The 24,062-nt window shown below is 43.9% G+C and overlaps 1 protein-coding gene across 1 annotated transcript in view; it reads right to left on the bottom strand.

Moving 5' to 3' along the window:
- LOC132828335 (EF-hand and coiled-coil domain-containing protein 1-like) overlaps window positions 1-23,082 on the bottom strand; it is a 31,576-nt gene extending 8,494 nt beyond the window's left edge. Inside the window, exons 1-5 of the mRNA XM_060845355.1 lie at window positions 21,957-23,082; window positions 11,793-11,983; window positions 11,431-11,557; window positions 5,218-5,371; window positions 507-665 (exon numbers count right to left, since the gene is read on the bottom strand). Of these exons, the coding sequence (XP_060701338.1) occupies window positions 507-665; window positions 5,218-5,371; window positions 11,431-11,557; window positions 11,793-11,983; window positions 21,957-22,942 (1,617 nt within the window). The 5' untranslated portion in view covers window positions 22,943-23,082. The remainder of the gene's footprint in view (window positions 1-506; window positions 666-5,217; window positions 5,372-11,430; window positions 11,558-11,792; window positions 11,984-21,956) is intronic.
- Between the last annotated feature and the right edge of the window lie 980 nt (window positions 23,083-24,062).

The raw sequence follows: 24,062 nt of genomic DNA, 5'->3' as shown, positions 1-24,062 counted from the left end.
ATCATTTTAGTTGCATGACACTGTGATCTTTAAATTATAGCTTTACATTAAGGGGTGGTAGGTATAGGACAGATGTTAGGGGTAGATTCTTTACTCAGCGAATAGTGAGTTCATGGAATGCCCTGCCAGTAGCAGTGGTGGACTCTCCCTCTTTATGGGTATTTAAACGGGCATTAGATAGACATATGAAGGATAGTGGGCTAGTGTAGGTTAGGTGGGCTTGGATCGACGCAACATCGAGGGCCGAAGGGCCTGTACTGCGCTGTATTTTTCTATGTTCTATCTTTTGCTATAAATCCTGTTTCTTATGATACTGCCCCACTGTTACTGGATGAAGGAGCGGCGCTCTCAAAGCTAGTTCTTCCAAATAAAGCTGTTGGACTACAACCTGGTGTTGTGTGATTTTTAACTTTATCCACCCAGGTCCAACACCAGCAACTCCACAGAATGAACTTCACAATAGACTACTTTCTTTTCAATCGTCGGAGAGGGTTCGGGGTAATTACCAGCGTTCGCAGTTGTTGCAGAAGCTGCAGTACATCCGTCAGCTTCTCCTCAATCAGCGAGAGTCTAACCCGATCAGTTTCAACCATCTGCAGCTCTATCCTCAGCATCTCCACCTCCTCCCCTTTCAGCTGGAGTTCCTTGGTCATTGCACAGGTCAACTGGAAAACAAGACAGCATTCACATGGAAGCCACAGTAGCCCAACAATGACATGCATTTTTATAGCCACTCTTATACATAGATAGCTTTATAAAAAATTGGAGCAGGCTATTCAACCCTTCAAATCTGCTCCGCCATTCAATATGATGGCTTATGCTCGAAACGTCGAATTCTCTATTCCTGAGATGCTGCCTGGCCTGCTGTGCTTTGACCAGCAACACATTTGCATGCTGATCAGCCAGTTCAGTACCCTGTTCCAATTTCTCTCCCACAACTTTTGATTCCCATAGCCTCAAAAACTATATCTGGCTCCTTCTTGAAAACACTGGGATGGCACACAGTGGCTCAGTGGTTAGCACTGTTGCGTCATAGTGCCAAGGACACGGGTTTGATTCCCACCTCAGGCGACTGTCTGCGTGGAGTTTGCATGTTCTCCCCTTTGTCTGTGTGGGTTTCCTTTGGGTTTGCTCTGGTTTCCTCCCACAGTTCAAAGATGCGCAGGTTAGGTGAACTGGCCATGCTAAATTGCCCATCGCATTCAGGGATGTGTGGGTTAGGTGCATTAGTCTGGGGTAAATGTAGAGTAATAGGGAATTGGTCTGGGAAGGTTACTCTTCGCAGGGTCAGTGTGGACATGTTGGGCCAAAAGACCTGTTTCCACACTGTAGGGATTCTATGATTCTATGTCATTCAATATTGTGGCCTTAATCCCTTTCTATGGCAGAGAATTCCCTAGACTCATCACTCTGTGGTGCAGAAATTTCTCCTCATCTCATCCCTAAATGACCTATGCTGCACACTTAGACAGTGACTCCTAGTTCTGGACTCCCCAGTCATCAGGAACACCCTTCCTGTGTTTGCCCCGTCTTGTCCCATTTCTACGAGATTGCCCCCTCATTCGTCTACACTCCAGTGAATATAATCTTAACCGATCCAGTTTCTCTTCATATGTCACGATCATCAATTTGAGATGTGCCTAACCCTTTCACAGCCATAGCTTTTGAAGTGTAGACACTGTGAAAATGTAGGAAATGTGGCAGTCAGTTAACAAACTGCAAGCTACCACATATAGCTATATCATACTGGTAAGACCATCAGTTTTTAAAAGTGAGGTTTGTGGGTTAAATATTGCTTAGAATGTCAAAGAAATCTTCCCTGCCTTTCTTTGAAATTGTCCTGCTCTACTTGAGGGGGCAGAAGGTTAATCTTTTGTGGGAAAGACAAAATCCACTACAAGAACAAACTGTCTCCTAAATATCCTTTACCCAATTCTGTACTTCCCTGTGGCACGTTTATTCAACTCACTTCTCATTTAATATTTCCAACATTACACAACAGATTCATACAAAACTTTGATAACTACCTTCTCTTACAACCAGACCATTTTTACATTGTGGGAACACTGGTCTTGAAATAAAATTTGTCTCTAAGTATAATTAGTTCAAGGACATGTCAAACCATCTGAGAGGAAACATCAGGATCTGCAGCTGTCCAGACCAGCCGGGTACATCTCCTCACAGAAGGTTACGGAGACACAATAACTCAAGTGCAAAATAGGCCTTTCCTTCCACTTTACTCAGGAAGAGACTGAGCTAACAGACAATTGGTGTGTAGGGACAGACGAGATAGGAAGCTCAGGCAGGATGGGAAACTCCAGCATTGAGCAAGCAGAAAGGGGAAAGCACATTTAATGGCATTTTCCTTCATCACAGGTTCCCATTCCCATAGGAATTGTGTCTCAGTGCAGGCTACACACCATGAACTATGACTGGGTTTGAATCTGATGTTTGTAGTTTCTAGGAGTTGAATATGAGGGACAATGTTGTTTTTTCTGTATACAGTCAGTGGTTCAGGTGTGGAATGAACTTTCAGAAGAATTTTGTTTTCTTAATTCATTCACAGGCTGAGGGCATCACTGGCCAGACTGACATTTATCGCCCATCCCTAATTGCCCAGAGGGCAGTTAAGAGTCAACCACATTGTTGGAGGACCTGGAGTCACATGTAAGCCAGAGCCTGAAGGACATTCATGAACCAGGTGGATTTTTCTGACAATCGATAATGGATTCATGGTCACTATTAGATTCTTGATTCCAGATCTTAACTGAATTCAAATTCCAGCATCTGTCGTGGGAGGATTCAAACCCGGATCCCTAGAACATCATTTGAGTTAACCATCTTGCGATAATACCACTCCTTCTCCTTGGTGGATGCTGTACAGTTACAATGTTTAAAATTTGGATGAGTACATGAATAGTGAATGCTTGGAGGGAAATGGGCCAAGTGCAGGCAGGTGGGACTAGTTTAGTTTGGGATAATGGTTGGTATGGACTGGTTGGACCAAAGGGTCTATTTCTGTGCTATGTGACTCCATGACCAGAGACATTGTTTTTAAATCAACCTGTTCAGAGATGTTATTACATACCTCTGGAGCAGGTGGGATTTGAACCTGGTGTACCTGGTTCAGAGGTTGGAACACCACCACCACACTACAAGCGTCCTTGAATGCAATATACTGAGGACCAGACACAACCTATAGCAGCTGTGCTTTGTGAGGCTGGATCATGGATAGCTAGAGGGTAATTTAATGGGAGACCACTCTGAAACTCACTCACTATGTATTTTTAAGTAAACCTCAATAGTTAATGGTGTTCACTTAAGCAAATAGGGCAGGAATTCAGGCGCGTCAAACTTGTTCAGGGTCTGCTGAGTCCTGTCTGAACAGGAACTGCCTAAACAACAATAACAACTTGCACTTAACATAAAAACATCCGAACATTTTTCACCGATGCAAGATTAAACTGGAAACACTGAGCCAAAGGAGAAGGGTGACCCACTCTGAGAAACGTGGACAATGAAGTGACAGGGCTTTAAGGACAGAATTGTCCAGGTGGAGCCAATGGTGGTGGGGGCAGCGGTGACAAGAACCCTCTTCTGAATTTTAAAGGGGGATTCTTCCCCTTCCCTTCAGGCCAATGTCTCTGTTTTGAGTATCCTTGAATTGAGAAGAGGCATTTGTGAAATGTAAGACCTCTGTCCCATTCAGTATGATGTGTCTATTCTCACTTTCTGATAGCCCATAGTAGCACACACCATGTCTTCCTAGCCGACAGCAATGTCTTGTGGCAAGGGACCAACCCAATAATGAGTCTCCTCACAGCTTGGGTTAGGACCACAGCCTGTGGCAATAGACCATGTTCCATCTATCCTTCGGAGCGATGCCATGGTGTTGGACTGGGATGGACAAAGTTAAAAATTGCACAACACCAGATTATTTTCCGAAAGGTTTTATTTGGAAGTACAAGCTTACAGAGTCCTGCTCCTGCATCAGTGCTCTGAAAGCTTGTACTTCCAGATAAACCTGGTGAACTATAGCCTGGTATGGAGTGATGTTTCACTTCTGAGGGATGACCAGCCCTATAGTAATATTCAGCATTCAGACCTTTTTCAGCACTTTTTGATCCCGTACACAATCTCATTGTTCTTTGTTCCACTCACAGCATTGGGATGTTCTTTTTGTAGTGATTATACTGGACAAGCAAATGAAGATGTGAAGATGAGCAAGTCTTTCCTCAGCGTCCGACTGTAATGACACATACTAAGCTTTCAAACCATCACATTCAGCCTAAGAATATTCTAGATGTGTTTTCTAAACCCTTTAACCTACACTTTACTTGAGAGCTTACCATACCCTTTAAGTTATACCCAAGTTGAAAGCTAAGAATGAACTGCTTCAACCTGCAATAGCACTGGCTGATCATATTACAGTCTTCCACTTGACTGGTCACCACATTATAGGAAGGATATGGAAACATTGGAAAGGTTGCAGCACAGATTTACCAGAGTGTTGCCTGATATGGAGGGAAGGTCTTATGAGGAAAGGCTGAGGGACTTGAGGCAGTTTTCATTAGCGAGAAGAAGGTTGAGAGGTGACTTAATAGAGACATACAAGATGAGAAACGGATTAGATAGGACAGTGAGAGCCTTTTTCCTTGGATGGTGATGGCTAGCACAAGGGGGCATAGCTTTAAATTGAGGGGTGATAGGTATAGGTTAGATGTCAGAGGTAGTTTCTTCACTCAGAGAGGAGTAAGGACGTAGAATGCCCTGCCTGCAACAGTAATAAACTTGTCAACATTAAGGGCATTTTGATGGTTATTGGATAAACATATGGATGATAATGGAATAGAGTAGATTAGATGGGCTTTATATTAGTTTCACAGGTTGTCGCAACATCGAGGGCCGAAGGGCCTGTACTGCACTGTAATGTTCTATGTTTAAGCGTCCAGGAACTGCAAAACAAGCTTTTACTGGATCAAATTTAATAAAAAACTTACTCTCTAGACCCATAGGAACAGCCAAGTTTATTCCCCACAATTCCCCTCGGTGTAAATATTGTTTTAACGATGTAGGAATCTGGAAATTACTTTGAGCTTTGACTCTTGTGGAAGAGAGAAATAAGGCACCAAGGTAAGTGCACTTAATTAATCAGCAACATGTTACACAATTTTGGATTTCCAGTGTTTGGAAGAATTTCTTGATCATAATTCATACCTTCTCAGTCTCAGTCTGGAGCTCTGTCACTTGTTCCTCCTTGTTCTTTAACTGAGTCATGAGTTCCTTTTCTCTTTCCATCCATGGTGAAATGACCATGATCTCACAGCTGCAGTTGTGAGATAGCAGTCGTTGTAATGTGCTGCTGTGGCAACTATGGATACGAAAAGAATTTAAAACAAATTCAAAATTTAAGTTAAATACCCCAAAATTTGTTAAATCACAAGCTTTCACACAGATATTGTCTGTCTAAAAGAGTGTTGTTATTATAACTTCAGATACTAGACACAGTGCAAAGAGTTAGGTGGACTCAATGGATTTAAAGAACTTGCATATATTTAGGCTCTTTCAGAACTTCACAGTCTCTCAAACTGCTTTAGGGTTAGTACATATCAGATTGTAGCTGTTGTTAACATGTGTGATAATTGGCAGCCAAATTGTTCACAGCAAATGTCCCAGAGACAAGATAAATTGCCTGATAATTTATTTTAACTGAAATTGGTTGGAACATATATTGAAAAAAGCAGAGGGGACATCACAAGTTTGGGCGGCACGGTGGCACAGTGGTTAGCACTGCTGCCTCACAGCGCCTGAAGACCCGGGTTCAATTCCCGACTCAGGCGACTGACTGTGTGGAGTTTGCACGTTCTCCCCGTGTCTGCATGGGTTTCCTCCGGGTGCTCCGGTTTCCTCCCACAGTCCAAAGATGTGCGGGTCAGGTGAATTGGCCATGCTAAATTGCCCATAGTGTTAGGTAAGGGGTAATGTAGGGGTATGGGTGGGTTTCGCTTCGGCGGGTCGGTGTGGACTTGTTGGGCCGAAGGGCCTGTTTCCACACTGTAAGTCTAATCTAATCTAATCACCTCTAGTTTTCTTTGAAACAGTCCCAAAGGAACTTCAACAACCCAAGGAAGACAACTGGGATTCAACTTGTCGCCAAACTGTTGACAGACATTGGCTGGGATTGCAAAATATAAAATGGTGAGGAATAAATTAAGCGGTTTCACCACCATCAAGGGTATAGCTATAATTTTCTGTTAAGTCAGAGATATTTGCCTTCAAAGTAAATTGAGACATATTGCAATTGTGGTGTGACAGAGAGTTAGGAGAAAGTGCCCGGGGATGGAAATGGTTTAATGTAACATGATAAACTGTTTACAAAGCAATTTCATAACCTATAGCAGAAACTGTAAACCAGTGTTTATTGCAAAGTGTGTTGCTTCTAAAACCCAGGAGAAACAACAGCAGCAGAGAAACGGTGGGATTATCGTACCATGAGGGGAGACTGAGGATGCATTTACCTAACAACTGTAGAGCTACGTTCAATGATTTCACTCAGCACTTATTAAAATTATTCATTCAGGGGGTACGGACATCACTGGCTGGGCCAAAATTCATTATTGTCCATCATTATTTGCCCTTGGCATTGGAGCTGCCTTTTCGACCCATGCCAATCGGTGGGTTATAAGGACACCCATAGTACAATTCAAGGATTTTGATCCAGTGACTGTGAGGGATTAACAATGCAGTTCCAAGTCATGGTAACGTAAAAGACTACATTTTGTTTTTTTTTAAAACAACTATAAACTGAATTGCATGTTGGCCTGCTATAATTGGAAAGTGGTTTGCAACTCGAAATCAAGTGTTACATATTCTTGAGCTTTGCAATACAATGCTGCTTTTCTGAAGCAGTAAGTGGGGGAACTTGAGATTGAACGGCACAGACAATCTTTCAAGTTAAGAAAATTCTACCTGACAATACCTCTGATTGACTGAGCTGCAGAATGTTAAAATGTTGCACACGGCAAGAGCAGTAGGATGTGACAAACATCTAGAGCCTGCAGACTGAGAGCAACCTTCGCTTCCCCTTCATGTGGGTAACAGACAGATGAACCAAGGAAGTTTTAAAAAACAAAATCCATACAGAGAAGACGCAAGTTCACCTGATCAGCCATCAAATCGAAGGATGACTGTCACTGTACAGATAACAGCGTATCATCATTGCAAACATCAATATGCCTGTGGGGAAAGTAACTTTCCACCTTGCAGTGTAGACTTTCAATTGCTGGAATTTTGTTTACCCTTCCCAAAAGAGAGAGAGAGAGAGAGAGAGAGAGAGAGAGAGACAGATACAGAGACAGAGAGAGGTTTGTTTTCAGATGTTTTGTCACCATACTAGGTAACATCATCAGAAAGAGTCTCCGATCAAGCGGTGGTGGTATGTCCGCCTCTCTATCTATAGGTCTTGGTTTCTTAAGGCGGGTGATGTCATTTCTGGTTCCTTTTTTCAAGGGAAGGTAGATAGGGTCTAAATCGATATATCTATTGATGGAGTTCTGGTGAGAATGCCATGCTTCCAAGAATTCTCATGCGTACTTTTGCTTTGCCTGACCTAGGATGTGTGTGTTATCCCAGTCAAAGTTGTGTCCTTCTTCGTCTGTATGTACAGAAACTAGTGAGAGTGGGTCGTGTCTTTTGGTGGCCAGTTGGTGTTCACGTATCCTGGTGGTAAGTTTCCTGCTAGATTGTCCGATGTAGTTTTTTTTTACAGTTCTTGTATGGCATTGTGTAAATGTTGTTAGGTTCATTAGTCACTGTCTAGGTGTGTTAGGTTGATGGGCTACCATCATGCCAAGGGGTCTGAGTAGTCTGGAAGTCATTTCTGACATGTCTTCAATGTAAGATAATGTGGCTATAGCTTTTGGTTGAGTTGTGTCTGCTTGTTTGGAGAAAGAGAGGAACAGAGAGAGAGAGAGAGAGAGAGAGAGAGAGAGTGTGTGTGTGTGTGTGCGTGTGTGTGTGTGTGTACATGTGCGCATGACAAAGAGAGAGATTAATCTTTTGTCTGTCTTAATCGTGATTCAGTTTGATCATTTAAGTTGATGTTTGGGGATTTGAAGTGGTTTTGTTTAAGTGGACTGCAAGGTGGGTGAGCACTGTTGCCTTGCAGCACCAGAGACCCGGATTTGATCCCTTCCTTTGGCGGCTGTTTGCAGAGTCTGCATGTTCTTTCCATGTCTGAGTGGATTTCCTCCCACAGTCCACAGATGTGCAGGCTAGGTGAATTGGCCCTGCTCAAAATTGCCCAGTTGTGTCTAGGGATGAACAGGTTTGGTGAGTTAGATACGGTACAATCCACATGTGAGGGAGCTGGGATGGGATGCTCTATGCAGGGTCAGTGCAGACTCGATGGGCTGAATGTCCTCTACACTATAGGCATTTTACAAAGTTGCATAAATTAGAAATTCTCTGTTTTCACTGTTCTTGTTAAAGTTAAGTGCACTACAATAAAAAATGCTTTTTTCAGACATAAATTGCTTTTGCCCTGGGTAGCAGTCAGTAATTTAGATGGTCTTATTAGAATTTTAGTTGAAAATGTGTTGCTGGTTAAAGCGCAGCAGATCAGGCAGCATCCAAGGAACAGGAAATTTGACGTTTCGGGCTAAAGCCCTTCATCAGGAATGAGGAAAGTGTGTCCAGCAGGCTAAGATAAAAGGTAGGGAGGAGGGACTTGGGGGAGGGGCGATGGAGATGTGATAGGTGGAAGGAGGTCAAGGTGAGGGTGATAGGCCAGAGTGGGGTGGGGGCAGAGAGGTCAGGAAGAAAATTGCAGATTGGGGGGGGCGGTGCTGAGTTTGAGGGAATCGACTGAGACAAGGTGGGGGGAGAGGAAATGAGGAAACTGGAGAAATCTGAGTTCATCCCTTGTGGTTGGAGGGTTCCCAGGCGGAAGATGAGGCGCTCTTCCTCCAACCGTCATGTTGTTATGTTCTGGCGATGGAGGAGTCCAAGGACCTGCATGTCCTCGGTGGAGTGGGAGGGAGAGTTAAAGTGTTGAGCCACGGGGTGGTTGGGTTGGTTGGTCTGGGCGTCCCAGAGGTGCTCCCTGAAGCGTTCCGCAAGTAGGTGGCCCGTCTCCCCAATATAGAGGAGGCCACATCGGGTGCAGCAGATGCAATAGACGATGTGTGTGGAGGTGCAGGTGAATTTGTGGCGGATATGGAAGGATCCCTTGGGGCCTTAGAGAAGTAAGGGAGGAGGTGTGGGCGCAAGTTTTGCATTTCCTGCGGTTGCAGGGGAAGGTGCCGGGAGTGGAGGTTGGGTTGGTGGGGGGTGTGGACCTGACGAGGGAGTCACGAAGGGAGTGGTCTTTGCGGAACGCTGATAGGAGAGGGGAGGGAAATATATCCCTGGTGGTGGGGTCCGTTTGGAGGTGGCGGAAATGACGGCGGATGATACGCTGTATACGGAGGTTGGTGGGGTGGTAGGTGAGAACCAGTGGGGTTCTGTCCTGGTGGCGGTTGGAGGGGCGGGGCTCAAGGGCGGAGGAGCGGGAAGCGGAGGAAATGCGGTGGAGGGCATCGTCGATCACGTCTGGGGGGAATCTGCGGTCCTTGAAGAAGGAGGCCATCTGGGCTGTACGGTATTGGAACTGGTCCTCCTGGGAGCAGATGTGGCGGAGACGAAGGAGTTGGGAATATGGGATGGCGTTTTTACAGGGGGCAGGGTGGGAGGAGGTGTAGTCCAGGTAGCTGTGGGAGTCAGTCGGTTTATAGTAGATATCTGTGTTGATTCGGTCGCCCGAGATAGAAATGGAAAGGTCTAGGAAGGGGAGGGAGGAGTCTGAGACAGTCCAGGTGAATTTGAGGTCGGGATGGAAGGTGTTAGTAAAGTTGATGAACTGTTCAACCTCCTCGTGGGAGCATGAGGCAGCGCCGATACAGTCATCGATGTAGCAGAGGAAAAGGTGGGGGGTGGTGCCAGTGTAGTTGCGGAAGATGGACTGTTCCACATATCCTACGAAGACTTATTAGAATTTTATGCATGCATACACTTTGTGAAGGTTTGTGGCACAATTATTGGTGCACACCTTTGAGTTAAGTCGCGACAATGGAACAGGGGCTTGGAGGGGAACCTGCTGCTGTATTGTTCTGGGTGAATATTTCAAGAATAATAAAACTATTTTCAACCCAAATGCACTGGAACATTAAGAATTCTGATACCACTGGAGAAACCATTCTGGTCGAAACAATTTTTCAAACTTAGGCTGACACCAGGCAGAGTGCAGTGAAAATCTTTAGAGAAAGCAGCATTGTGTTCCTTCACCGGTTTATGCCTTAAGATCCTGTGTAAATTACTCATGTTGGTTAATGCAACAAGAGCTGGACAATATCCAGGCTCGAGTTGAAAAATGACAAGTTAACATTTGTACCACATAGTGCTCAGCTATGACCAGCTCCAATTGAGACAATCTAATCATTGCCCCTTACATTCAATGGTATTACCATCGCTGAACTATCAACATCTTGGGGGTTACCCTTGATCAGAAACTGAACTAGATTTGTCACATAAACATAGCGACAACAAGAGCAAGTCTGAGGGTAGCAATACTACAGCAGGGCGAAAGTGAGGACTACAGATGCTGGAGATTAGAGTCAAGAACATGGTGCTGGAAAAGCACAGCAGGTCAGGTAGCAGCCAAAGAGCAGGAAAATCGACGCTTTGGGCAAAAGCTCTTCATCAGGAATACTACCTCGTCTAACTCACATCCGGAGTCCCCAAAGCTTTTCACCACCTACAAGGCACAAGTCAGGAGTGTGATGGAATACTCCCAATTACCTGAATGGGTGCAGTTCCAGCAACATTCAAAGCTTGACACCATCCAAGGCAAAATAGCCCACTGGATTGGCACCACATCTACAAGTATCCACTGCCAACACTCCATGCATGCATGCTGCTGCTCTTATCAACAAGATGATAAATTCACCAAAGTTCATGAGACAGCATCTTCCATGACCACTTCCCTATAGATGACCAAAGGCAGCAGATACATGGGAACACCAGGCCCTGCAAGTTCCCTTCCAAATCACCCACCATCCGGACTTGGAAATATATTGTCATCCCTTCACTGTCACTGGGACAAAATCCTAGAATTTCTTCCTAATGGGCAGCCGTTCAAGAACACAGCTCACCACCACCTTAACAAAGGGCAAATGGGGAGGGGCTATGAAAGCTGGCCAGCTAGTGATTCTCATGTCCCATGAATGAACTAAGAAAAAAGTCAACCTAAGAAGTCAAGATTTGTAGACTTCATTTGTTCTCCTTTATGCTTCCATTTTCTTTCTAATTGATGGAAAACACTTAACTGGAACAAACGGGAAGTAAGAGTCATGACTCGAGGGTGTTCCCGTCACTTGTTTGCAAGAAGCTTACCCTTCACTACTGCAGCCATCTCTATTCGGTTCAATCATCTGACACTGTTGACCCTCTGAACCTCTCTCTTCCTCCTCCTCATCAGAAGCAGCACACCCCTCGACCGCTCTGAGTAAATGTCCCTCATCTGTGGAAAAAACAGGATAGAGCAGGTACTCTCTCAGGACAGATGGGCATGGACATTGCAAAGTTTCAGAAAGTACAGAATTTACTGTAATAATGGCAAAAATCAGCACAGTGACAGCAGCAATATATTTTGTGCTGTGATGATTGTACAAATAGGGACACTGAAGATTTTATTGGTTTGAAAGCCCAGAGCTAGGTTTTTAGACTTTACATTGACACCTTGAAAAGCTTTTTACCTTCATTACAGGAAGGATCTCCAATCTGCAAGCTGGAACAATCCCTGCTTTCCAAGGTTGAATCTGCTTTTCCCGTGGGAGGACTCCGTGTTTGTTGGAATGAGGGACTCCAGGTATTCTGCCTAGAGCTGCAATATTTGTGCAAGTATTGGGAATGGTTCAGCAGAGCTGGGTCCTTTCTGCCTTGTGACCTTGGTAAAGAACAAGTTATAGCATTTATCAGTAATGGCAGGTCAGTCTCCTCAGTTTGAATGGGTGGGTGTGCAAGATGTTCCTTTACAGCAAATCCTTAGTTTCAGATCACCTTGTGTTAACTTCAAAGCTATTCTGACAACTCAGAACTCACTGTCAAAACTGCGGCAGTTTTACTCCTTTTTCTTGTGGACAGCGTTAACGAGACCGCGTTTTGTGGATGAGATGGTGGCTCAGTGATTAGCACCACTGCCTCACAGCGCCAGGAAACCGGGTTAGACTCTCGGGTGACTTGTGTGGAGTTTGCACGTTCTCCCCGTGTCTGCGTGGGTTTCCTCCCACTGTCCAATGATGTACAGGTTAGGTGGATTGGCCACGCTAAATTGCTTACCGTGTCCAGGATGTACAGGCTAGGTGGATTAGTCATAGGAAATGCAGGGTTATAGGGCTGGGGTAGAGGATGGGTCTGGGTGTAATGCTCTTCAGATGGTTAGTATAGACTCACTGGGCCAAATGACCTGCTTCCACACTACAGGGATTTTATGACTCCATGTTAAGGGGCTATTTCTAGTTACGTTCAGGTGGTGAGCTGTTTTCTTGAATTCCTACCAGAGAGGGAAAACACCAGCAACAAAACAGTAACATTTGGAAATGTTCTGATGATATTGACCAGCTGTACACTGTACTCTGAAGGTTGATTCTCAAATATATAAAAGGCAGAATGCCTTGTAGTGCAGTGATAACGCCCTGAACTTAGGTATAGGTTCAAAATCTAACTGTTCCAGAGGTTTGTCATTATGTGCCCGAACAAGTTGAATAAAAAAAAGAGAATGGTGGAGAAACTTTGCATGTCTGGCAATAGCTGTGGAGAGAGAGAAACATATTTAGCCCAATAAGAATCTTCTTCAGAGCTGGTTCTGAAGTTCTCTTATTCTGAAAAGTCATAAGAACACGAGATCTAGGAGCATGAGCAGCTCAGGTCCTTGAGTGAATCTGATATTTAACACAATCATGGCTGATCTCATCTCAGCTTCAACTTCACTTCCCTGCCTGATCTCCACAACCCTTCAAATTTATTACTAATTACCAGACTACACCTCAAGGCTTGAAACATTAACTGTTTTTCTCTCTCCACAGATGCTGCCAGGCCTGCTGAATTTCTTGAATATTTGTTTCAGGTTTCTAGAATCTGCAGTATTTTCCCTTTGTTTGAGATCGAATAAAAATATCTAGGACACAAGGTGGACTATTGTATCAAATTTGCCATTCCACTGTTGTTTTCCTTCTCAGCAATATCCTTTAACCACTGAAATGATTATTACAAGTGTTTTTTTTTTTCAGATTTATTCATACAAGAGTTAAATTGTTGTGGTACATAGGTTCACATAAGTGAGTTTTTTCCCCTGCAGGAAATCAGTGAACCTGTCAAATCCTTCTCAGCAATCTAGTTTTCTTTTTGCTGCAGTCAGTTAGTTCACAAATTATCAACAGGGTTCAGAAATAAAAACAGAAACTGCTGGAAAAGCTCAGCAGGTCTGGCAGCATCTGTGGGGAGAAATTGGAGTTAACGTTTCGGGTCCAGTGACCATTCCTCAGTTCGGATTTGTTTCTGATTTCCAATGTCTGCAGTACTTCCAGTTAATCAAAAGTATTCAATTCAACTCCAAAGTTAGCCACCAGGATACACGAACACCAACTAGCCACAAAAAGACATGACCCTCTCTCCCTCGTAGCCCTACACACCATTTTGACTGGGACAACACATCTATCCTGGGTCAGGCTAAGCAAAGACATGCCAGAGAATTCCTAGTGGCCTGGCACTCCAACCACAACGCCATAAACAAATGCATAGATCTAGATGCCATCTATCAACCCCTCAGAAAACGAACAGGAAATGACATCACCACAAATCCCAGGAACTCCATCCAGGAGAAAGATATAAATAGAAAGCAGGAGACAACAGCTTGGCTTCACTTGGAGGTCACCACTGATGATGTTACCTAGCCAGGTAATGAAACATCTGGATATCAAACCTACAGCTCAGTGAGCAAACCTACACCCTATCCCTCAACTCCCAAGCTTGCTATGGTTGGATTTGAACTCCTTACAACAGTTTAGAAGACTATTTCTAGACCTTTCTTGCCTGCTTAGACTCCATGATGTTGGGCATGATTGCTCTGCTTTCTCTTTCGTGACAGTTCCCAACTGCAACACCAATGAAGCTCCCAAAGGGAACTATCATTTGTGAACTTTTGCAAAGAGTGAACTAGAGAAAAAGAATCAACAGAGAAACTGCCAGATAAACTCAACAGGTCTGACAGCATGTGTGAAGAAAAAAATAGATTTAATGCTTCGAATCCAGTAATCCTCGTTCTTTGAGTTGTGTGTTTCTCCAGGAATTTCTGTTTTTATTTGTTTCAGATCTCCAGCATCCATGGTTCTTTGCTTTCTGGAAAGGCCAGCAGGCCACAGTCCCTCCTGTGAGCCCTGGCAGTGCCCTTTCATCGGTATCTATGAGCAGTGATGCTTGTGTCATTGAAGATTAATGTACAGAGACAGTCCAATCCAGGGGCTGCAAGTTAATACCTAATTATATGGATATGGTGTGACAAATATCACTCTGACACAGCTGTGGAAGCACTCCATTCACGGGTATGTCATGTTTTCAATTATACCATATCTCTAACTCGTGCCAGCCTGGTTCAATAGAACATATTCATCCAGACATAGTGGCACCTGGCCCCTGTGGCATCAACTGGGGGGAAATGGTCATTACAGCTGCTGAGTTGGCACAACCAGAATTCTACCATCTATTTCAAGAAAAGCTACAGCAAGGTGTGAAGCAATGTTGTTCTTTCAAGAGCACAATGTGGTTAGCATGTTTACAACTTCATGATGTCCATAATCTTTTGGTTCTCTTGTGTGTTAGGTGTCTCCACTCGTACTAAACAGCAAAAGAACAATACAGCACAGGAACGGGTCCTTCATCCCGCCAAGCCTGCGCCAACACATTTTGCCCTTCTACACTAAAACTGTCTTCACTTACAGGATCCATAAATCTCTATTCCCTTCCCATTCATGGATTCATCCAGGTGTTTCTTGAATGCTGCTATTGGGTCTGTTTCCACCACCTCCTCTGGTAGCGTATTCCAGGCACTCACCACCACTCTTACAGGTTCCTACTGTCCCTTGTAACCTTTATTCATCCTAAAGTAAGGCTCTCTCACTCTCTTCTGCACTCAAAATTCATTATTTACCACTGAATACACATCTTACTGAGTATAGCTTTCTTAAAGCAGTGTTTCACTTCTGCTTCAACATGTACTTCTCTCTCATACTCTCCACTACTGTCCGTGTGGCAATATAATCTCCATTATCAACATTAGCACATTTACATTCTGGTTTACCACAACACGCTGAGGAACATTGGCATTGCCCTTACCTCTGAGCCAGGTGGTCCAGGTTCAAGTCCCACTTGCCCTGAAGGTAGGGCATACAATTGTCTAATCAGGTTGACTACAATTACTATACTGCAGTATTCTCTGACTGGCTTCCACCTCTTCCCACACATACTACAATACTGATCTTTGAGGATGGGGAGAATTATATCACTTCCACTTCAGTGATCCCCAAACAGGAACTGGGTGTTAGGCTGACTCATCATTTGCATTCAAATCCAAACCTACATGTAATGTTTCCTTTCCCAGTCCTTTTCCATGCTCTCTTCTTTCAGTTATCAGTGGTTTGAGAGGCCCTTTTATCCCTCCTCATTTTAACTGTATATATCATTGAACTTCTGCATCTGCCACAATTTTCTGTTCCCTGCACGAGTACAAATCACATCTGAGACTTTGAGGAATTATGCCAATGAACTGATCCAAGAAAGCTACAAATTCTCTTCCCATCACCATTATGCTCATAACCTTCATAAAGTGAACTGCACCAGAAGATACTTGTCAGGTCATTTGGAACGTGCGATGTAAACTCAGCATCGATGGAGAGAAAAACAGTTATCACTGAGTCCCATACCACTTTGTTGTAACTAAAGTAACATGGGCTTGGTTTGAAAAAAACTTATTTTTGGTTAAAGAAATCACTTTGCCCCCAATGGACTCCACTTTCAAATAACAAAGTTTCACTGTCATTTTGTTGGTTTTTTTTCGAAAATGAGTCCTATATCCTGATCGGAACCATTCTTCAGACAACCTGTTCCAAGTGTTGACTGCCTTCTGTGTCAAGAAATTCAGTGGATCAGAGAAGTATATTGTGAGAGGATAGGACAGAATTAAACAACAATAACACTAAGGTCGGTGGAGTTGTAGATAGTGACGAAGGATGTTGCAGGTTACGGATGGACATAGATAAGCTGCGGAGCTGGGCTGAGAGGTGGCAAATGGAGTTTAATGTGGAAAAGCGTGAGGTGATTCATTTTGGAAGTAGCAACAGGAATAAAGAGTACTGGGCTAATGGTAAGATTCTGGGCTGTGCAGATGAGCAGAGAGATCTCAGTGTCCATGTACATAAATCCCTGGAAGTTGCCAACCAGGTTGATAGGTTTGTTAAGAAGGCATATGGTGTATAGAGGGATTGAACTTCAGAGCCATGAGGTTATGTTGCAGCTGTACAAAACTCTGGTGCGGCCGCACTTGGAGTATTTCATGCAGCTCTGGCCACTACATTATAGGAAGGATGTGGAAGCTTTGGAAAAGGTTCAGAGGAGATTTACTCAGATGTTGCCTGGTATGGAGGGAAAGTCTAATGAGGGATTTGAGGCTGTTTTCGTTAGAGCGAAGGTTGACAGGTGCCTTAATTGAGACATATAAGATAATCAGAGAGTTAGATAGGGTGGACAGTGAGAGCCTTTTCCCTCAATAGTGATAGCTAACACGAGGGGATGTAGCTTTAAATTGAGGGGTGATAGATATAGGACAGATGTCAGAGGTAGTTTCTTTACTCAGAAAGTAGTAGGGGTATGGAAAGCACTGCCTGCAATAGGAGTAGACTTGCCAACTTTAAGGAAATTTAAATGGTCATTGGATAAACATATGGATGAAAATGGAATAGTGTAGGTTAGATAGAATTCAGGTTGGTTCCACAGTTCAGGGCAATATCAAGGGCTGAAGGGCCTATAATGCACTGTAATGTTCTAACATTCTAAAAGGAGAATTTCCTCATGGAGGGAATAAATGTCAAACATATAGATCAAAAGATGTGACTGAAAACTCATTGTGTTTCCATCCAACAAAGATTCTGATTTCTGCTGTTACATTTTCTCATCTCACACTTCTTTGTGCAGACACTGGAGAATCTTTCATTTTGCCTTGTGAGGTGAGTAGTACATTTGCTGCATTCTCCATTGTGTAACTCAGTTGTTGAGTTGTGCTGACATTAGCAAACAATATATGCCTCCTAATAGAATGTTACAAGTTGCTGTGGTTTCACGCAAATAAAGAGCATTTTACAGACGGCTGATGGCAGCAGAAATCTCTTGCAAAACACTCAACAAGCCCAGACCATTTCACTCATCTTTAAAGTTGTGTACAATAGCACACTGCAGGTACTGTAATTGGTTGTGAAGAAATTGTGACTGTTTTATCAGCTGCCTTTTCCAAAGATGGATCACAATACGGACTGATTGCCAATTAGCCCCTTTCTGTCAGGGACAGGTTTCCAACATCAACTTATTACATTATTTCAGTTCCATTATATTCAGCTAAACTTCATGTTGGCCCACTCAATTTGATGCAGCTTGTTATGCTTCGCTCCATTTAATATTATCAGCATAACGTATACTTGGTCATTAATCTGTTTGTGAGAAGTTACAGTGTGCAATTTAGCTGATACATATCCTACATTATATCAGCGAAGTATTTAATTGGGTGTAAAATATTTGGGACATTCTTCAATATTACATAGATTCACTGTTTCCTCATCTTTCATACTTCTCACTCCATTCCATAAGATATAGGAGCTGAGTTAGGCCATTCAGCCCATCGAGTTTACTCTGCCATTCGATCAGAGCTGATATGTTTCTCAAACCCATTTTCCTGCATTCTCCACATAACCCTTGATCCCCTTAATAATGAAGAAGCTCTTGATCTCTGACTTAAATACACTCAATAACTTGATCTTCTCAGCCTTCTGAGACCATGAGTTCCACAGATTCACCAACCTCTGGCAAATAAATTCCTCCTCTCGGTTTGAAAGGGGCATTACAGTATTTCACTGTGAGGCTGTGCCCTTGGGTCGTAGTCTTACCTACTCTTGAAAACACTTTCTCCATGTCTACTCGATGCAGGTCCCTCAGTATTCTGTCAGTTTCAATGAGGATTCCTTTCTCATCCTTCTAAACTCCAACAAGCGCAGTCCCAAAGAACATGGCATACTACTCCCTCAACTACAATCCAAACCAAACCACAGGATTGAACTTCTTGGTTGGTTGGTAGGGGGAGGGTTGGAGGAGGTGGGGGAAGTGTTCTCTCACTTTCCCATCAAATCTTCAGGAGAGTCTAAGAGAAAGTGAGGACTGCAGACGCTGGAGATCAGGATCGAGAGTATGTTGCTGGAAAACTACAGCAGGTCAGGCAACATCAGAGGAGCAGGAGAATTGACGTTTCAGGAGAATTGACGTTTCAGGCATCAGGGCTTATGCTCAAAACAGTGATTCTCCTGCTCCTCTGATGCTGCCTGACCTTCAGGAGAGTCTGTAAACATTGCACATTCCTTCAGACCGGGATCCCCAACAATCAACTGTTTTGCTAACCAAATGGCAGCTAGCAAATTCTGGTAACCACAGGACACTTGAATACAGTAAACCAGGTTTTGCTGCACTCCAATCTGTATCATTTCCAAAGCTGCAAACTATGCTTTTAATTTGATAGAAACATCAACACCTACTTTCTGGTTGCTCCTTTTGGGACCTGCTAATGATTCCACTGAAGATGTCCATTGATCCATTGGTGTTACCACAAAGCACTCAAGTCACACCTGTCAATGGTTGTAAGCCCTCCAAGATTGATCACAGCTCTCTTGTGCCAATATAGTCAGAGCTGCATGTGCCGGGGAACTCCATCCCTTAGAAGTAACCCTGGAAATACACAGTTGTTGAGTCAAAATCCTGGAGCTTCTTCTATAATGTCCCTGTGGATGTACCTACACATTAAGGAATGCAGCTATTCAATCTGGCAGCTCAACACCAACTTTGCATGGGCAATTAGGAAGGGCATTTAGTGGCCAAGTCTGTGAAGCACCCATATCATGAATGAGTTTTAAAAAAGTCTCTCTCAGCAAATCGCTTTTGTTTTTAAAGTCATTAATCGTTTATAATTCAATATGAACAATTCAAATTGGAACTCTCTCTCTCTCTCTCTCTCTCTCTCTAATGACTTTATGGGTGTACCTACAAGCCCAGGACTGCAACAATTTGAGAAGGCAACTTGCCATCACCCTGTCAGGAGCAACTAGGGATGGCTTGGCCAATGATGTGCACATCCCATGAACAAATGAAACAAAATTAAGTGGCTCCTTTTGGAAGGTAATGTTTAGATTTGGAGTCAAATGGATAAGGAATATATATATGAGACATGATTTGGAGGTGCCGGTGTTGGACTGGGGTGTCCAAAGTTAAAAGGTTTGAATACCATGATAGTTTCATGGTATTCAAACAGATGAAAGACTCAACAGACAATCAAGATATTTTTCAATGTATAATTTCAGTTACACCACACTATAAATTTTTCCTATAAATTCTGTGTATTAGGATTGAGCCCTCCACTATCACCTGATGAAGGAGCAACGCTCTGGAAGCTAGTGTGCTTCCAATTAAACCTGTTGGACTATAGCCAAGTGTTGTGTGATTTTTAACTACATATATGAGACGTATTATTTTTGAAATGATTTGGTTGAAATATTAGCAGACATTGATGTGGTAGTCTATGGTGTATTCATCATTGTCCATATGCCACATTATATTCACTACTGCAGGTCAAGTAAAAGGGAATACAGAACTGCAGGACATGGATACTGGTCAATGAACTCATTTAATGAGCTGGAGGCAATGTGCCGTAACCCTTCTGTGATTCTGAGAAGTTACACAATCTCTTTACGAGGCGATCAACAAACACTGTCTTTTATATTGACAACCACAACCTGACAATGAGTTCCGAAAGGGGAGACTTTCTCCAGGTAATTTCCTCAAAGTACAATGACAAACCTGTTACAAACTCCAAAACGTTTCCACAATTACAATGGATAACATAAGAAGTCTTCACTCTCATACCTTCTATGTTACGGGGGCAAAGTGGAACTGGAGGCTGTGGCCCCTGGCTCTTGCCTGTCATTAGAGCCGAGAGCAGATGATTCAAACTGAGTGCATCCTTGGTATGTGTACAGTGCACATCTGAGCAGGCAACAGAAGTAACTTGTACCCGAATGATCTGAGGTGGTTTTCAAACAAGCTAACCCCCCACCATCCTCACACAAAAAATAAGTTGAAGTCAATTAAATAAAAGCAAAATACTGCTGCAAATCTAAAATAAACGGTGAAAGTGCTGAAGAAACTCAGCAAGTCTGCCAGTATCTGTGGAGTGAGAGACATAGTTAATGTTTCAGCTCCAATATGACTGATCTTTTGAACTGGTTCATTGGTCAGTCACTTGCTGCAAGGGGTTGATCAGCTCATTTGGCTGGATGGCTGATTTTGTGATGCAGAGTGACACCAACAGTGTGGGCTTGATTCCTGCATTGGCTGAGTTTACCACAAAGGACTCTCCTCAATCTCTCCCCTCACCTGAGGCTTGAGACCCTCAGGTTAAGCCACTACCACTCTCTCTGATGACAGATCAGCATTATGGTCAAGTAGAACTAGAATAACTTTACTTGTTCCAAAATCCAAGGGGGTCTGCTGTCAATTAGAAATGGAGTGTAAAGAATTCACTATGGACAGGATGCTGTTTCTCTTAATGTCTGATAAGAGGTATATTTTTAAAATCAACCTGTTCAGCTGTATTGTGACATTAGGATGGGGATTTGAGACTTTTGTTCAGAGGCAAGGACACTCCCACCATGCATAAGAACACCTTTGAGTGTGAAAAATACATTGATTTAAAAACAATGTGTTTAGATTTATTATGACATGTGGATGTAAACCTGGGGCTTCTGACTCAGAGCTAAAGACACGACCACTGTGCACTAGAGCAGTTCAGGATATAGAGTCATAGAGATGTACAACCATGGAAACAGACCTTTCGGTCCAACTCAGCCATGCCGACCAGATATCTCAACCCAATCTAGCCCCACCTGCCAGCACCCAGCCCATATCCCTCCAAACCCTTCCTCTTCATATACCCATCCAGATGCCTTTTAAATGTTGCAATTGTATCAACTCCCACCACTTCGTCTGGCAGCTCATTCCATACTCTGTGTGAAAACATTGCCCCTTAGGTCTCTTTTATATCTTTTGATGTATTATGACACTGGGATGGCAAAATGGCTCTTCTGGCTCAGAGGCAGGGACAATACCACTGTGTACTGGAGTAGTTTGGGATGTGATTTCTTTGTATAAATATCCTGTTCAGGTGTATTAAGGTATTAGGATGGGAACTTGGGTTTTCTGGCTCAGAGGTTGGGTCACTACCACTATGTACTAGAGCAGTTTGAGGTGCAATGTTGGAATGAATTTGGATGGGAATCTGGGTTTTCTAGCTCAGAGGCAGGGACATTACCAGTGTGTACTGGTGCAGTTTGGGATGTGATTTCTTTATATAAATATACTGTTCAGGTGTATTAAGGTATTAGGATGGGAACCTGAGTCTTCTGGCTCAGAGGCAGGGACATTACCGCTGTGTACTGGAGCAGTTTGAGGTGTGATGTTGGAATGAATTTGGATGGGAACCTGAGTCTTCTGGCTCAGAGGCAGGGACATTACCGCTGCATTAGAACAGTCCCTGGGAATGAGAGAGTGTGTGCACTGACCTGTCCAGCTGTAGCTGGTCTTCCAGCTCCTGGAGCCGGCTCTCCAACAGCGGCAGCTGCCGGACTCTCCTCTCCAGCTCCTTCACGTTGCTCAGGGCGGCCCGGAGTGCGGAGCTCACCCTCTCGGCTTGAGCCCGGAGCCGGCCGTGCTCGGCTCGGAGGGCGGCGAGCCGGTGCTCCCGGTGCCCGAGGCGGCAGTGAGCGTCCCGCAGCTCCTGCTCCAGCTGCCGGTTCAGGCGCCTCGCCTCGTCCAGCTGGCCGTCCCGGGACGAGCGGATCAGCTCCAGCTCCCGGAGCAGGTGGCGGGAGCCCGGGCAGCTCGGTGCGGGCGGCCGGGGCTCCTGGAGCTGCCGCCTCCGGTGCCTGGGAGCCCCGGGGAGGCCAGTGATGGCTTTGTGGAGGCCGACTTCCAGAGCCAGGCAGCGGGCATCGCTGCTCTGCAAGGCGCCCCGGAGATCCTCCACCAGCTCCCGCAGGCTGGCATTCTCCAGCTCCCTGGCACTGGGATCTTGCTGTGCCCCGGGGCTCCCCTCCTCCTCCTCTGCGCCTCCCTCCCGGGGCAGCTGGAAGGACACGCTTCTCTTCCTCCTCCGGCGAGGGCACCGCAGCTGGATCTGCCTCTCAATGTGCTCCGTCTCTTTACTGACGGGCAGCCGCAGCCCGGGCTCCCTCCGACCCACGAGGCCGTGGAAAGGCTCGCACAGGAGGGCGTGGAAGTGCCGGAAGGTGACCGCCTCGGGCGGCCCTTCCACCCCATCCTCCAGCCCCAGCACGAAGCACAGAGCCCGAAAGTCCTCGCCCGACACCAGCCCGTCCCCCTCGTAGTCCAAGTGGTGGAAGATCTCCTGCAGGTACTGGTCCAGGCCGGTGGCTAACACCACAATCTCGTTGTCCACTTGGCCGCCCTCGGGGCCGAAGTGATGGGACAAGGCGCTGACCAGCCACGAGGTCCTCCGGCCAGGGCCAGAGTCACTGCTCCCCAGCATGGTCAAGCAGCGAGTGAGGAAGGGAAATCTTCCAATTCACTTTTCAGCACCGAGTTCCAAAAGACTAACGCAAAAAAATTCACTGATAAAACCTAACTCCCAAAGATTACTGGAATAAAACTAAAACTGTAAATTCAAAAAAGACACAGTGGAGAGGCCATCCACAACATGTGAAAAAAAGTTTAAAAAAATGTAATTTCAAAAGATAAATGTAAAAAAAAGTTTATAAAAATGTAACTCCGAAAGATTAAGGTAAAAACATTAAAATTAACTTTAAAAGACAAAGCTGAAAATATCTTTTTAAAATGTAAATCCAAATATAAATGTCAAAGACATCATTTCAAAATGTAACTCCAAAAGACTAATGTGAAAAAGACTTTTAAAAATATAGCTCCTAAAATAAATGTAAAAAAACTTTAAAATGTAACTCCAAAAAACGTAAAAAAAACACTCCAAAAGACCGATTTAAAAATATCATTTAAAACATCCAAAGATAAATGTTTAAAGAAATCTTAAAACGTAACTCCAAAAGATCAATATAAAAAATATTGTTAAAATATAACTCCAAAGAACTAATGTAAAGGTTTTTTTTAAAAAATGTAACTCCAAAAGGTTTAAATAAAAAGTACCGTTCAAAAATGTAACTCCAACAGATAAATGCACAAAAAATTTAAATATAACCCCAAAAGACAAGTAAAAGAAAATCTTTACAAAATGTAATTCCCAAAAGACAAATGCAAATATAAAATTCCCAGGAACTTTTCAAAGAAGAAAGATATTGAAGTCGCCACCACTGACACCATAAGGTGGTATCTTCCGAAATATTGTCAGAAACGAATCTATGTTGATTGGAAACAGATGAAAGTTACTCCTCTCGAAGTAAATCTTCAAATTTCTTCTTTGGAAGAAATGAGTATAAAGACTCTTCAAAACTTCACCTACAGTCCAAGTTCTGAGAGCTGCTCTCCCGATGATTTTCCCGCTGCTGGTTCTGCAAATATTCGCGGGGAAGTTTTTAATTAAAGTTCAATTTCCCTGCAATCCTCATGGGACGCGCTCGCCGAGTGATGCTGAAGTGAAGGTTGTCGGCGAGATGGTGAGAAGTGGTTTCCCCTGGGGT

Source organism: Hemiscyllium ocellatum, chromosome 26, assembly GCF_020745735.1.
Source record: "Hemiscyllium ocellatum isolate sHemOce1 chromosome 26, sHemOce1.pat.X.cur, whole genome shotgun sequence".
Taxonomy (NCBI): Eukaryota; Metazoa; Chordata; class Chondrichthyes; order Orectolobiformes; family Hemiscylliidae; genus Hemiscyllium; species Hemiscyllium ocellatum.
The sequence above is the reverse complement of the archived record's forward strand: the minus strand, read 5'-3'. Positions and strand labels throughout refer to the sequence as shown.